Raw genomic sequence first — 16931 nt, 5'->3', positions numbered from 1 at the left:
GACATGTTATGTAGTTCAGGGTAAAATAGCTGTAAGGTTAGTTTAGCAGAAATTATTTAATCCAAGTATTGAAATTCTGTTCTTGAACAGCTGTTGTCTTTTTATTTTTGATAAAACTTAATTGTTAATATAGACATAAACATTATTGGAATATGTTTTATATCATTATGATAAAAACTCATGATGTGAAGACAGCACTGGGGCATCCAGTGCTTCTTCATGAAGATAACTGCTGCTCAGTACCTTTTGGATTGATTTGATTGGTTTGATCTTGGGAGACAAAGTGATTTACTGTAGCAGTGAAATTAAGCATCTTTCCATGGACAAACCATCATTGGAGGAGCATCAATGCAGAAAAATCAGGAAGAATCAGAGCCTGTTTTCAGTTATTCATAATACTGCACATAGTGAAGAAGAATGTGAGGGAGGCTCTCTGGAGAAAAAAGAAGGGACTAAATAACATTAAATTTTACAAAGTTTGTTTCCATTACTTTAATTTCATCATATATGGTGCTTAGCCACTGAACTGCTACTAAGTAAAATACTGTTTTTATAGTAAAACAATCTTGCAAAATCCTTTGTAGTGTGTTTCTGGATTGAGTAATATTTTGGTGACAGACAAGTTAAATACAATTTAGTTTATTATCAGTCATTATGTGTAGGGTGGACAACGTAGCATTTGCAACTGCATTAGTAAACTCATGATTTTGCAAGGCTGTAGTAAACATTCCTATGAAGTAATAAGAGAATAGAATCATAGAATGGTTTTATAAGACAATACATTTATTAGAGTACACTACTGTGTTAAAGCTGCTTAAAAATAGCTGTATTATTTACTGGTCTAGGAAAAAACATAATGGACTATGGGTAAGACATTTTCCCATTCTTAATTAAACTTACAACAGGAAAAACTACCGAAGATATGTTTCAGCCTCAATCCTATATAAAACAGTCAAAACAGGGATGTGGGAAAATGATGGAGCAAAGCACAGGTAAGTGTCAAGGAGGGCATGGGTCTTCACCATATGTAGCTTCAGGAAGTAGGCCAGTGAATCCAGTTGCATTTTTATTTTAATATAACTTTTTGGATCATATAGTTCACGATACTACACTACTGCACAAATAAATTTAAATTATAATGTTGTCATAAGAATATGCTGCACAAAGTACCTGATGCACAAATTCTAAAATATTCACAGATGTCAGCTATTGTTTTAGCAAAGTAAATATTCTAATAATCTAAAGTGTGACTCAGTTGGCGGCATTCTTCAGCATCCCGTACAAGTAGCACTATGAGTTCATACATATGGGGAAAATTGTGCGTTCACAGTTCTCAGTTGCTTCTATCACTTTCTTCTTGAAATTCATTTCATGCTGGATGATTAGTTACTGCTGAAATAAGTGCTCATTAGTTTTTCTGTGGTAATGTCATAATGCAAGGTAGGATCCATTGTTGCATGTGCTGCTATAGCATATCTGATATAAGGAGTGTCATCGTGAACTATGCCTAAACCCTTTAATTTTTTGGTTTTTTCTGGTTAGGGCCCAACAGGTCAAAGCTGCAAGATATGCTTGCAAACTTGAGAGATGTTGATGATCTCCCTTCATTACAACCATCTGTTGCACCTTCTTCTAGGCCCAGTAGCTCAAGGCTCATTGAACATGAGATAAACAGGACGGATGAAGGTAAATATTAAAAAAGTGCATACCCCTTTGTAAAGGGTGGATGTTTATAGTTACTTAAGGATTATCCTCTAAGACTTTCCAAGCACTTCACATTCTGATTGCAAGTTCCAGCTGTGATAAATGACATTCCCATTCCTCCATTATGATCACTCTTAGTAAGGTCAAGACACCTACCTAAGTTCAAGTCTTGGCTGAATACCTTTGAGTGTGATAGAAAAAAAATAATTTGGCACTTAGTGGCTTTGTAATATGCCCATCCTAAATCACTTGCTTTTGTTTGTACTCAAGCCTGGCAGACAAGTGTGGACCATAAACTCTGAGGACATAAGAGCATCATTTCTTTTCCCATTGACATAATTTTAAGTGTACATATGTATACATACACACACACAGGCTTGTTCTTTTTTCCCAGGTGCAAAGATAGAGTCCCTGCAGGTAAACACAGATGCCTTACTATAGCTTTCAGAAGCACGTGGTGATTGTGTAGTGAATCATACTGAACAATTTTCAGCTTGGCAGTGTATCAAATTCTATAACATGTTGCAGTAATTAAGAAAAATGCTCATAGGGGCTAGTCCAAGTATGGAGAGCCACACATGTGTCTTTGTAATGAAGTGCTCCTATTATGTCTGAAAAATGCCAAGTCATCTGTTTGATTCAATATTTGAATTGCTGTAATATAGAGCATAATAACGTATGCTATATGAGGCTGTATTAATTTGCCAAATATAGCAACCTTCCAGTACCTAAACAGAGCTTGCAAGAGAGCTGGAGAGGGACTTCTTACATGGGCATGTAGTGACAGTACAAGGGAGAATGGTTTCAGACTGAAAAGAAGGCAGGTGTAGATTAGATATTAGGAAGAAATTCTTTACCGTGAGGGTAGTGAGACACTGAACAGAAAGTTCAAAGAAGCTGTAGATGCCCTGTCCCTGGAAGTGTTCAGTACCAAGCTGGATGGTGCTTTGATCAATCCCATCAAGTGGAAGGTGTCCCTGCCTATGGCAGGGGGCTAGAACATGGTGTATCTGTAAGGTCCTTTCCAAACCAAACCATTCTATGATTCTGTGGTATCATGTGCTCTATTAAAATGGTAAATACGTGTTTTGAAAAACGTGCAAAACATGAGTTCCACTTAGCAGTCTTTCAGTGAGAGTGAAAAAGTAGGTCGGCCAACTTATAATTAAGATGCATAAAAAGCCCTGGTGTGTGGAATAGTTACCAAAGATCTCAGTGGTTCTGCTTCCTTCATGCTCAGTGATTTTCTTTATGAAAGAAGGGTGTAACTTAGCAACGCTTTGAGAAGTGGAAGAATTTTTTGTTGAATGTTCCCTTTCCAACTTTTCTCACATGTACTGAGAACTATATTAGCAGAGCTCTATTTTCATGTCCTTTCAGTAATGTGTTTTTTAATGCTGAGACTCAAATGGATTCTCAGAAAAAGGGACAGCTGATTGTTACCAGTCTGAGTTCAGTATTACTATTAGCTGTGTATTTCTTTATAAAGCTGAGACACCATAATATTTTGGGCACACATGTTTTTATTTTTTTATTCTAGTAAGTTTTCAAAACTGATGTCCTGTATTTATTGTGTGTTGAGTGAAATATTGCATTGTGAATTCAAAAGACAGGAAAAGAGAAGGGTAATATAGACTTTGGGGTGGAGAAGATAAAAGATGTTTGTGATTTAAAGGTAATCACTAAGAGACCTAACCAAAGAGCAGTGCTTGAAGGGGTTCTATGTGGGCTGCTCCCACCCGCTTTTTTTATCTACATTTTTGTTACTTCTTCAGCACCTATTTGCATATTTTGTAGCTGAGTTCGGGAAGATGTTTTCTGTGTTACTTGTGCATTATATGTGGATGAATGGTAGCACACCCTGCCTGCCCATGGCTGGCTCCATTCACTGTCTGGAGTCGCACACACCTCAAGTGTAGGTGTGTTCAGAGGGTGCTGTTTATTGGTAAGTACAGTGATTATCTTTAGAGTAGCTGGTTTTCCATGCATCTCTGTGTATCTTTTTGCCCTTGGCTACTTGAGAGATACGTAGCATTCTGAAAGTGGAAAATGTGCTTTTATTGTGCAGTGTAGTATAAACCTGTGTTTCAGGATTTTTTTTGTTTGTGTGTTTTGTTTTCTTGCAGTGGAAGCTTTAACATTCCCTCCGTCCTCAGGGAAATCGTTCATTATGGGAACAGATGAAGCCCTTGAAAATGAACTGGGTCTTGGAGAACTGGCAGGCCTTACTGTAGCAAATGAGGCAGATTCGCTGACTTATGATGTAAGTGGTTATTAATGGTAACTCAACATCCTTCTGTCTTGTTGAAGGCAGATGCAAGTTACTTGTATGTAGACTCAGCAGAAAACATTCTCCAGTTAAAATTATGCTGCCAGAGGATGTCACAAAGTTTTACTTGACAAAGCTGTCCTTCCCACACAGCAGCATTCAAGCTCTCTGCAAGCCCCTCTCCTCTCATTTGCCTGCCATGTTATGCAAGTGAAAGTAAATCAGTGATGGTGGTACAGCTGGTCATGTGTAACCCAGTGACTGAGCAAAAAAAATAGGAATATCATGGCCAGCAGATTGAGAGATGTTTATGTCCCTTCTACATGGGCTGTATGCAGTTTTGGGCCACTCCACTTCAAAGTGCGGTTGTAGAGAATTTGAAGAGCATCCAGTTGCTTCTGACTGATGAGTAGATGTTAAGGCAGCTAGTCTTGCTCAGCTGTTAGGAGGATGAGGAGTGCTTGAATAGCAGCTTGCAGGTATTAGAAGGGTGCTTGTAAGGATGACAGAGCAAAGCTTCTCCATAGTGCCAGGCATTAAGGCAGGAGAAAACAACAGCAAGTTACACCTTGGGAGGTTCAGGTAAGGTACTGGGGGAGAAAGTTTTTTCTCTGAAAAAGCTTGCTCAGAGAAACAGTGGAATCCCTCTCCTGAGAGATATTGAAGACTTGGCTGGAGCAGAGCTGTGGTTACATTACCTGGTGTGGGCAATATTTTCATTTCAAATGGGAAACTGGACCAGAACTCTTCGGAAGGTTCTGTGGCTAAGTGTGTAGCCTTATTTTTCTTGCACTGTTTATGAAAAAAATTTTCTTAAAATGGCATCTTTTCAGTTGTATGCAATTCTTTTCTGTATTTCCGATTTCTTGGGAAAAGATACTTCAGGTATTAATTTAATCATCTGCTCTTGTGTGATCTGTCAGCTTCAGATTAATCTTGCTATTGCATTGCCCAGCCATGTCAAGGCTGAGGGATTTCAGAAATAATTTTTAATAGTGTGCTGGGGAAGAATCCTACCCTTCAGTAAATCTGACTCTTAAATAATCATTATCTGAGATTTTACCATCACAAATGAATTCTGAGGCTTTAGAAATAAGATGCAGGTCCTTACTTTGAAGTTCTACCCCTGTATGCACTTGTAAAGCAATGGAATACATAGTTAATAAAAGCTTATGCACGTTTTCAGAGTGCCACTGTAGAGATGCCGCTATAGCAAGTTTCTGAACATGTGATATGTTATGAATCGTCAGTATTGCAATGAATGCAGAGCATTTCTGCTAAAATTCAGTATTTTAATATTATCTCCTAATTTGGTCTCAGTTCTTAATGTTTTTATTCATTGTCCCTAATTATGTCTTCAGAAAGGGGTACGAATGAATTTCTGTTACAGATACTCCTAAAAATCCAAGGCTGGATTTTAAATTCAGAGAACATGACAAACCTAACTCATCTGTGCAAGATGCTTCCATTGCTTGACTTCATTGTGCAAGTGTCCATGTAAACTGTTGTGTTTGTTCATGTCTGTATCCTGAACTAACAGCTTTCATTTATGGAGTAGCACTTATCCACTCCAGTCCTTTCCTGCATGGTAGAGAATACTAATTTCTATTTGTTCATTTGTCCAGTGCCTGTATGAAATCCTGTGATCAGGAATTCATAGTCATGGTTACCTTGACTCTTACCTTTTTCTAGTGCTGACAATCAAAAAAAAAAAAAATTTCAAAACTGTTTGTTCTGGTTACTGTGCACTTCATTGAAGCAAAATAAAAGGCTGGTGTTTCTATTTCAAGTTTCATTGTAAGTGTAGCTTACAGATAATGTAATGTTTCTATTTTGGGCTGTTTCATACATCTGGCTGCCAAATATGAACAAGGTATGATTAGTGAAAATTTAGTATGTTATTTTTAAGTGTCAGTTTTCAATCATATGGAGAATTAAGTTGAAAGATCACATGAATCAGTCTTTAAATATATTTGCTTTCAAGAGTGGCAAACACTTTTTCCATTTTTTGTCCCTTTCATCCCACTGACATTTTTGCTGCATTCTTTTCTTCTACAAAATGGCAGCATTAGCCTACCTCATTTAATGGTTTCAGTTTTTTGCATATTGCTTTGACTGTAAATTGAAGAATGGTTTTCACTTGGTAATGGAGATTATGAATTTATTACTTAAAAAACAATTTTTTTCTTTTGTAGATAGATTTTAGAGTACCTAACGATTAAGTTTGCCAGATTGCTAGCCAATACACTTAAGTTTGCCTTTTCTTTTTCCTTCCTTTACACATTCTTGACAAATGTTTACTTTGGTTGGCTCTTTTTTTCCCCCTAGTTTTCTGAATAGATTAAGCAACTTCATAAAATTATAGTAGTTAAGAGTAGCTGAACTACAAAATCATTGCATTTAATGTTGAATACTGATTTGAAGGTTTTGGATTTCACAGTAGGCCCTTGTTTGATTTCTTACATCTTTGAACAAGTGCCTGTAATTGCATGTCATTGCTGGTTTTAGTTCTCAATTTGTTTTCAAATCATTTTTGATTTTGTGTAGACACAAATAGTATTATAAGTGGCAAATCCATATCAGCTGCTAATTTTGGGGTTGGCATCCCCCCAAACTGCTTTTTGGGCCTCGGGTTACCTCCCTGTTGTACTTTGGTGGGAAGAGACAGAAGGAGGTTGTCTGCTGCATGAGTAATCAGCCTCACAGCTTGTGAGACTGGTGGGTAGAGTGATGTGGTGCAGCCAGGTGGGTGATGTGTCAGGGCTAGAATCTGTTTCCACCTCTGCTACTGGTCTGCTGGCTAGGACTGCCCTCCATCTACTTTGCAGTTTATAAACTACCCATCTTGGACTCCTTTTGGAAGGACATTTTTGAATGAAAGACAAGCAAATGGAGAATATTATCCTGCCAGGACTGGAATTCACTTTGGCCATCTGAGGTGTCTTTGTGGCTTTTGCAGATGTGGCACAGAACCTGTGCTGCTGGTATGGCAGCTGGAGGGCAGGAGGGTTCCCTCCATCACCTAATTGGCATTAGGTGCCTATGTTGAGGCAACCAAATTCCTCTCCAGGTATCTGTACATCTTGTACCCTTTTTGCTGAGACTTTCTTGGCCAGTCTTCAGAAAATCTGCCAGAGCTGCTAACTGTGCAGTCCTGCCCCATCCTTGTACCAGCTCGAGCATTTGTCTGTTCCTTCACTGAGCCAACTTGGCTCAGTAAACTGGCAAAGAAACTGACTGTCTTCCTGAGCAAGGCAATATGTCATTACTAAGAAATACGATGAGACTAAACCTGCTGTTTCTTGTGGCTCCTTTCTCCTTGTTTAAAATCGATAGAATATTTTAAATTATGTATATTTTAATTATTAAATCCAGATGTAACAAACCTTAAGAAAAAGCACTTCTGTTCTTAAACCTCCTCTTTCACCTCCAGTCCCCAGAATAAAATGTTTCTTGAAGTGGCTCAAAACAGATGTCTCGTCTTTGCAGTTTAAAGATATAAATTATATAGAATTATCTGTAGATTTCAACATGATAAACATCAGTAAAATTGTTTGTTTTCTTGGTTTTCCATAACCACCATCAGCAATGGTTATGAAAAGGTAAATTTAACTTGTGACATTCTTGACTGACAGTGAAAAAGTCTGATCAGTATTTTTTGTCAATATTTGTTCAGAGGAGCAATATTGAAGTAACTTATTTTTTTAAAAAAAGCTTCCTTTTTGGATCTTCTAAAATGCATTTATCGCCAAATTATTGTGTCTGTATACACAATACCTTATTGCCTGCCAGTTAGGTTCTCAGTGTGTTTAGCCAAATCCTTTTTGCCTTTTTTTTCTATTCTGGCAAACTTCACTTGTTATGTGTTATTACAGAGCTTGTGTTGCCTTAGCTGGATAAGTCAGGTTGTGTTCCTTTCTGTGCTTCTAGAGAATTCTCTGTTTCTCTCAGATCTTTGCTTTAGAGGTGCCATGCCAGTAGTGCTTTGGATATTCAGGGACTGCACCTTGGTGAGTCAAGCCCAGCTTTGTAGGTGAATGAGCCAGTAGGTATAGATCAAATTTTAAATACTTAACTGAGTTCACTGAAGTATCAGTGCTTTTGAAGTGTGTCATTTTACAGACATGAGAGTATTTCAGATTTGCATAAAATTTATTACTGTGGATACGACATTACTTGTATGGAGTATGTCTACCTTGGTTCTCATTTTGAAGTGTCTGGTTAGTGTTGAGTGGACTGTTATTTGAGAGCAGGTTGTTGTGAAAAGTGGGTGAGGTAATTTGACTTCTTCTGAAAATGCCAAACCAAATTTTTGATTTCTTCCTTTTGTTGTGCCAAACTAAATTTTTGATTTCTTCCTTTTGTTGTGCCTTCCAGCTTAATTACAAGTTTGGCATTTTTTTTATTAGATAGCCAACAATAAGGATGCATTGAGAAAGACTTGGAACCCCAAATTTACGTTAAGAAGTCACTTTGATGGAATAAGAGGTCTCGCTTTTCATCCGGTTGAACCAGTCTTAATAACAGCTTCAGAGGACCATACATTAAAAATGTGGAATTTACAAAAAACAGCCCCAGCAAAAAAGTAAGATTTTTTCTTTCTTTTCTTCAAAAACAATTTTAATTTATGAAGAAAAACAAACATAGACACTACTTCACTGAATGACCCTCGCAGTTAATGGAAAGTGTTCTTTGAATTTAAGAGTAGGAAAACAAGCTCTCAGAGAAGGGTGGAGATGCCTAAAGAATGCCAGAAAAAATTCATGTGTGTTTGTGAATGTGTTTTGTTTGTGAAGAGGAAAACCATTCACTTTTTTATATTTTCCTTGTATATAACAAAACAAATTAATTTACTAGTGAAAATATTTGGATGCGGCCTGTTAGTGTGCTTGCATGTGTATATAAATGTATAGGATGCATTTATATATATATGCATATGTATGTATACACATACATGCATATACATGTGTACAGCTTGGAACTCTGAGATGTTGCCAGGTTCCTGTGTTCACTGTCTCTTGCAAATTGCTGGGAATTTGTGGAAATTAGAGGGAATTCGTAGCAGGGCTGGTGTGATTAAGAGAGTATGTCACAACTTCGAGGAGAACTGGGCATAACACAGAGTCCTCCCTTGGACTGATAAAGTCCAGAGCAGCAAATTTTGAAGCACTTCAGTGTCGATAGAAAAACTATGAGTCCAAAACTTCTTTGCTCCAGTAGGAACAATTAATGATACATTTCATGAGATGCTGATGTTTCTCCACTTTTTCTGCTCCACTGATGTACCTACCTACTTGTATGATGGGTCTATGGACTACTTTGAAGGTCTTTAAACAAAAAAACCCAAATCCTATAGTGTTTTGAAAGACTACAAATATTCCTAGACACATGAAAAATTGTGTTGGGAGAGGAAGTTGTAGGAGAAACACTGCAAAAGATGTAGCAGGGATTTTAAGAATTTAGTGATTCTGGCAGATTTTTGTAAAGCATCGTATAGGATGGTATACATGTTAACATTTTTTTCATACTTCATTTAGGAGTGCTTCTCTTGATGTCGAGCCAATATATACCTTCCGAGCACATAAGTAAGTATTTCCTGAGAAATACTGACATTTTGAGAAAGATGTGATTTTTAAACAGAATTTTTTAAAAAATAATTTCTACCTTATCAGCTACTGATTTCATGTGATGCTTTTAGTTCCTATGTTGTTTAGACTATCTGCATGTGTTCTTCTCCTTTCTTCATAGTTATTTATGTCTGAAGTCAGATACCACAATTTTAAAATGGAAAGCCTACAAATGATCCAATTCGAATTTGATTAGATGTTCTGTTCATCCTTGCAGCTTTTGCCTTTTTGCCACATATTGGCATATGTGGAATGAAACTGAAGAATGAATGCAGTGAATTTAAATCTACTGAGATGATTTCATGAAAGAGCCTTAAATCTTTTGAAAAGAGAAAAAGTCTGTTTCTGTGAAATATAAAATCCTGGAGTTTAAATTGTGATAGTTTTCACATTTCGTGTGCATTATGATTATTTTTTTTTATTGTAGTTGGGCTACCAGATATTTTGGAAGGTATTTTTGTGGGAAGTCTTGTAGCATATAATTTCATTATGCAGAATTTTCTTTTGCAATCCATGCAGCAAGTGAACCGTATCTAACATGGAAATTTGAGGATTCTGAAAAATGACGTTGTATTCCATGCAATGAAAATGTTAATAGTCGGTGTTTCTTTGGGGCTTTCTTCCAGTGGACCAGTGCTCTGTGTGGTGATGAGCAGTAATGGTGAACAGTGCTACAGTGGGGGAACGGATGGCCTCATCCATGGCTGGAACACGACCAACCCAAACATCGACCCCTATGACTCTTACGGTACGTTTCTGTCACACGCAGCAGCGAAATGATAAGTTTCGTGACAGTAATGTTATGTCTCTAAAATAGTGTAATTTATAGATAATGCTTCTGTGAAAGTTTAAATGAGCAAATGGAATGTTATCTTCAATTACTTAAAGTAACCTTTTGTTTTAATGCTGATGCTGCTTGATGGCAAGATAAAATGTCATTTTCTTAAAAAAGGCCTTGATCTCATTATAGTTTTGAGAAACAGCTAGTCTAAAGTAAGGTTTTAAAAGTACAGGTCTAAACCTGATGATTTGGCAAGTACGGGAAATGCTGTTCTTTGGAAAACTTCTGTGGAGTTGAGATAAAATGGTTTTATAGTTTGAAAGCAAAGCTATTAATGTTGATTAGAAACAACTAAAAAGGTCCAATTTGGTAAAATTTTCCAGATTTGACTGGATGTCAGCCTTGTGTCTAAATAATTTCATGATTTATTTTTCACTTCTGGTACCTTCAGATGCAGTTGGCCTCAAAGCTAACTTCTGCATAAAAGAGACTGCTGTGGCATTAATGGCTATTTGAAAGTGAATTTTAGCAATGAAGTGTGTTTTGCCACATTCAGTACTGTCCCTCCTGCTGAAGCATTGTTTTGTTCCTTTAGTTGTAAACTGGGTAATTGAATGTCATGTGTGCTGCTGAAATTCAAGCATTGTAATGCCAGAAAAATTAAGACTTCTATAATAGTATGATGTGATTGATCTTGGGGTTTTTTATGGATTATCTTCCAAAGGTTGGTGCATAAACACAGGCTAAGATACAGCTATTAACTTAATTCAGATTTTGTTTTGAAATGTGTTTTGCTGTGTTTTGTTCACAGATCCTTCTGTTCTAAGAGGTGCTTTTGTAGGCCATACTGATGCAGTGTGGGGTCTGGTTTACAGTGGAGCTCACCAGCGTCTGCTATCCTGTTCAGCAGACGGCACTATACGTTTATGGAAAGCTACAGAAATTGCTCCAGCTCTCAATATATTTAATGATAATCAAGGTACAGAAAATTGCCCTACCCTGAGGTTCATCACTGCTCAGACTGACGTAATTTTGGCAACTGAATGGAAATACTTCTTGCGCTTCTTTCTGAGTTTTGTATCTTTATGAATGTTTTTGGGAAGAGTAAATTTTGTGACCTGTCTACATGCAAGGGGACACTTAGATACATCTAAAAGCCAACTGCTGCAGATGATCTGCTGATGTTACTAGCACCATGGAAGATAATGTATTAACTCCATAATTCACAGTCAAATTTAAGTTTCCACTAGGCCCTTGCTTTTAGTTTATCCAGAATAAAAAGTCCTTTCTTCCCCCAGTGGAAGTTTGGAGTAACCAGTGTTTCACCTCAGGCCAGTGTCATTGTACCTTCCAGATTTGTTCCTTGTGCCTCTAACACAGATAGTCCACTTGAATTTCTGAGTTTGCACATTAACTAAACAACAATAACCTAAACACTGCTAGTTGGGAAAAAAAACTTCTTTGGAGTTAGTTACTGAAATGTCACGCACAAGTGAAAATCCCACTGGTTAGAATCTAATTGCTGGTAGTTGCTGTCTGTCTGAATCAGAGTACTCCAGAACAAGCCCATTGACATTGCCAAACTCTCTTAGAGCTGGTAGTCATTAAAGACAGCCCATGAGCTGAGACAGTTCCTTGTCTCTTCAGAAAAACTTTGAGGCAATATAAACTTTGTCACAGCTGAACATGTCAAATTTTACTGTAAAGCTGGTCAGATATGCCATTACTTGTTAGTAAAAACAGACTGAGCAAAATAAAAACATTCCACGTATTTTAGTTTTTGCAAAACTATGTTTCTAAAGGTTGCAAGGCTTCTTATTGCCAGCTTGCAATGAGAACTTCCTGGTAGAGTTTAGGGCTTCGTTACTGTGAGTCATTTTGGTTTTAATTATTAAACTAAAGGGGAAGGAGGAGTAGTCTTGCCTCATAGAACTACTATTAGGGCTTTTTTTGTATTCTAAACTGGAATGAGGCCCAGTTGTGAAATCCAAAGACTGAAAACTCAGTTTTCCTATGGCTTATTGATAACCTTGAACAAACCCCCTAAAATATCTGTCATTCATTATTGAAGACCTTTAGATTAACCATTGTAGGCTTACCAGGAAGCTGCAGATAAGCATGCATGGCAGTGATAGAAAAGGTTATTTGAGAAACTGTGTGTTTTCTTCTCCCACCAATACTTTTTGCCTTTTTTTTCGAATACTTGTTAGTAACTACTGCCATTCCTGAGAAATATTCCTGAAGTTCTGTGTCTCAGAAAGATATTTCTTCCATGAATCTTTAGAATTTACAGGGATGTGATGGTATTCCTGTGTTATCTGAATCTATGATCCAACATTAGTTTGCTTAAAATTCAGTTTCTCACTCTCTATCTTTTCCTCCTCCCCCTGGCATCTGTTGCAACTGGTGTTGTTCTTTCACATAGCAGGTGGTGAACAGGACATTTGAGAAGAAAAATCCTAAGGGATCTATCCTATGCCCAAGCTTTGCTGATTTGACCTTCTGTCCTGTAGTGTGTAGTCACAGTATAAGGAGAGCAAATATATACCACAATAGGCAGGAGCTTTGAAATACAAGTTTTTAATGTATTTATATAACTTTAAATGATGACAGTTCCAGTGTGTAAAATCTGCCCCCGGGGACTTTTGTTTTTTTTTAAGCTCTGATTTTGTCTAAGTTAATTACAACAACATTAATCATCTGTCAGTCAGTTGTTGTACCACTTCAATTTTATGTCCTTTTACTTAAAGCAATAGACTTTGGTGGAGTCTTTTTGAGAATTGCTGTTACAATTAAAGGAAGGAAAAGGGACTAGGGAGTTCTTGCTTTCTTAATTTCAAAGTAAATTTCTGCACAGCTGCAATTCCAGATACAGCATCTTTGTAAAGAATGTTGTTGATACACATGTCCAAAAAATAGAATTAAAATAGGTATCATACAGGGAAAGCTATTTAGATTGGCCTAATTTATATTTTAGAATGAAACATTTCCTTTCATAATCATGGTCCTTTTGATATTGAAATGCTTACTTTTTTTGTGAGGGTTTTTTTGTTTAATTTTTTTTTTCTTTACACCAACTACATCTTCTCTGCATTGTTTTCTAGAAATGGGAATCCCTTCATCAGTAGACCTTGTGAGCAGTGACCCAAGCCTCATGGTAGCATCATTTAACAGTGGACACACTAGCATTTTTAACATGGAGACACGGCAACGAATTCTTACCCTGGAGTCCAGTATGGATACTAGTATGTATCAAAAAATCCAAACCAACCAAAGGAAAAAAAAAAATGCTTTTTTAAGATTCATACTGTTGATATTCTTTTCAATGTTTCCAAAGAATCAGGCAGTGTCATGAGAAATTATAAGATGGATTGTGTTACAAGCTGTGTTCTGAGATATAATAGTAAATTATTACTACTACAACAGACCTCATGGGTATTGCAGTAGCAGAAGAGTATGCATACTTTTGAAATAAGATAGAAGAAACAAGCTCACACTCTGAATTCCTCTTCAAGGGATAGTAGCATGAGAAAAAGCACAAGTGTCTTTACACAATACAGCTTTGTGATCTTTGCAGATTCAGTATATCCATTTTCTCTTCAGTCTAAAATTGCAATATAGAGGCAATATCAGGAAAATTGAACATTAAATTTATTTTAAAAATGGGTATGTGTGTCAATTCTTTTTTATGTTTCCTCAGAATCCATGTATCCATCATCTAAGCTTTATTGCACTCTTGGCTCATTTGGACTTGGGCTTTAGTTGAAATTTTCACTGTAGGAGGGAAGCAAAGCTCCAGTGAAAGAGCATTAGTTCACAAGGTCCCATATAATGCCTTGGATCATGACAGTGACCAGTATTAGAAGTTTTACAGGATACTGTGAAGAGCCTGCTGTCAGTAAATTATTTTACCCTGACTTTACAAAAGAGACCAGAATGAACTAAAGCATAAGGTTTCATATTCAGGCCACAATGGCAATACATTGAGTCTTTTGAAATTTTGATACTTCTTCTCCCACCCTTAGGGTTTTATGTCACTGGATTCTACTATTTAATTACATTTTTTCAAAGGACTAAGCCATTCGTGTTGGCTTCGCTTGTATATTTTAAAATATTTAAATGCCTATCATTTTACAAGAACAAATGGGAAGTGCCACATCTCTTCTTTAGGTTATTCCTTACTGTGCTGGATTTATTCTTTTAACCCACATTTTTTGTTCCTTTCTAAAAGAACAGTTCTAAATTAGTTAATGCAATTTAGTGGAAGCCACCTTTCTTCTTCCCTCCCCTTCTCCCTTCTATTTTTTTCACCTCCTCCTTGCTGTAATTCTGTAATGTTCCTTTAGGAAAACAAGACCCTGGTATGGCAACCAGCAGTCCCTCTTTAGTATCTTTAGTTATGTAACAGTACTATAAAGCTTACATGTATTTTAAAGAAATAAATTATTATTTCTGCAAGAACTAGACAAGAGGAAAATGTCACCTGAAATGCCCTAACAGACTACTTAGGGACTCTGGTGCTCCGTATAAGCCTCTGCTTGGCCTTTTCCAGCTGTGGGGATGGCTGGCTGTGATGAAGATTTATGTGCTTTTAGTAATTTTACTTTATTAATATGAATGTGGAGTTTTTTTCCTTAATTTAGACTTTCATAATTTCTAAGTGTCCTGTAATGCTTTATGGTTCAGATTTTTATAGAAAGATGTAAAATGAGATCTTTACCATTTTAATAGCAAGTGAACCTTCCGTAGTGTTCTATTTTGCTTATTTTAGTAAGAATTTTGATTAAATGTTGTGAATGTTCTTTGGAAGCAATTTAGCTAAATACAATCAACATGAAACACAATGTCTGTATTTCGATGTTCTTGTAATTAAGACCTCTCTTGCATTAACATGTGCATCACAGGAATGCCTGGATTTCTAACCAGAAAATTCCAATATTTTTTTTCTCTCTATCTATATATATTTTTTCTGTGTATCTATATATATGCATGCTCTTTCAGAATTACTGAAGGCAAGGAAATTTGCTTTCCTATGAATAGTCTAGCATCTTTTTTTTTTTATAATAATTTCAATGCATATATATCAGATAATAAGAGGTAGATTTTGTTTGCTTCAAACATACTGCCTGCAGTGTTTATCTTCCTGTCCTGTATGTTATGAAGAAAGTTTGACTTGGCAAGAGGAGGAATGTGTGTGAATGAGGTGTTTTCACTCAGTTTTTGGTTTCACTTGTTTGCATGATGTGCCTATATAAAACCATGTCCAAAAGCTGGACTTTATTTGGCATACATTTGTTTTATGTATGTCTCTGTCCTGTGTAGTTTGGAAAGTATTTTAGAGGAAAGTGCATAACATAATACTAACAGAGAGTTTCCAGGATATATAAGAAATTTTGCACATTAGATTGATTACATGTTTATTTCTTGATAGCAATCTTTCAAAGAACTTAACAATTTACATAGACTGATGTGTGTTGGTTTTTTCTTAGCAGTCAGTTCTTCCTGTCAGATAAACAGAGTCATCAGCCATCCAACTCTTCCAATTAGTATCACTGCTCATGAAGACAGACACATCAAATTCTACGACAACAATACAGGTACGCATCTTTCCAGCAGGTCTTAGTCATAGCCATTGTATAATATAAATCATATTCCCAATTTTGCTATGATCAGTATTATTCACCAAATGCTGAGGGATGTCAAGAATTGGATAGCCTCTGAAGCAGAAATCTCTCATCACCAACAGAGTCTAAAGATTGCCAGCCCACTTAAAGCTTTGTTGGCAAAGTGATAAGGAGCTTGCATCTCTTTCTCCATTCTTTTAGAATGCCCTGTGTATGGGGTTTATAAATATTTAACATAAAAGGTATTTTCTTCCAAATCTCCATGTTCTTATGTTTATGTTTCTTCTATTGGTTGTCTGTATTATTTTGCCCTGGAGAGCAGGAGCCTCTGGCTCTCCTTTAGTGCTTCCTAGACCTCTGCCACATTTGACCCACGATTTCTTATTTTTAACATGAAATTCTTGCTGTAATTATAATAAGCTGTGTTAAAACATTAATTCTCGCTGAGACATCTAACCTTATTCCCTGTTCCTATGTAGTTTATATTCATTGCTTTTAGTATGCTTAGCCCCTGCTTTCTTTCCCATTCAAGATCTTACCTGAGAGCTCGAGAATTACCTGAGAATTACTTAATTCGCTTAAGGGGCGGATATTTAAAATGCACAGTGTCAAGGTGGCTTAAAGCAAAGGTCTCAAACATTGACGATACTGCTTCTGTGCTTACCTTGGGAACTGTTGACATTAAAATGCTGACTTCTTGTATAGTTTTAGTGATTCAGTCATGGGACAAGATCTTGTGTTTATATCAGCTGTGGTAGGGTCATAAGCAGTGAATACAGATAACAAAGTTAACTGCAGAAAATAACTTAAATAAATTTTTTCTTTCAAAGGAAAACTGATCCACTCCATGGTAGCTCACTTAGATGCAGTTACAAGTTTAGCTGTTGATCCTAATGGCTTGTATTTGATGTCTGGCAGTAAGTACA

The 16931-nt window shown here is 36.6% G+C and overlaps 1 protein-coding gene across 7 annotated transcripts in view; it reads left to right on the top strand.

The window, feature by feature from the left end:
* Positions 1-16931, top strand: part of STRN (striatin) — a 68885-nt gene that overhangs the window by 43995 nt on the left and 7959 nt on the right. For 2 of the 7 annotated variants that reach the window (XM_015621713.3, XM_015621710.3), the window contains 10 exons: positions 906-992; positions 1543-1686; positions 3831-3967; positions 8383-8558; positions 9511-9558; positions 10227-10348; positions 11193-11360; positions 13486-13626; positions 15871-15978; positions 16836-16922. In XM_015621713.3, coding sequence (XP_015477199.1) covers positions 906-992; positions 1543-1686; positions 3831-3967; positions 8383-8558; positions 9511-9558; positions 10227-10348; positions 11193-11360; positions 13486-13626; positions 15871-15978; positions 16836-16922 — 1218 coding nt within the window. The remainder of the gene's footprint in view (positions 1-905; positions 993-1542; positions 1687-3830; positions 3968-8382; positions 8559-9510; positions 9559-10226; positions 10349-11192; positions 11361-13485; positions 13627-15870; positions 15979-16835; positions 16923-16931) is intronic. The other 5 variants (XM_015621714.3, XM_015621712.2, XM_015621715.3 and 2 more) reach the window with 3 other exon arrangements.

Source organism: Parus major, chromosome 3 (genome assembly GCF_001522545.3).
Source record: "Parus major isolate Abel chromosome 3, Parus_major1.1, whole genome shotgun sequence".
NCBI classification, from domain to species: domain Eukaryota; kingdom Metazoa; phylum Chordata; class Aves; order Passeriformes; family Paridae; genus Parus; species Parus major.
The sequence above is the reverse complement of the archived record's forward strand: the minus strand, read 5'-3'. Positions and strand labels throughout refer to the sequence as shown.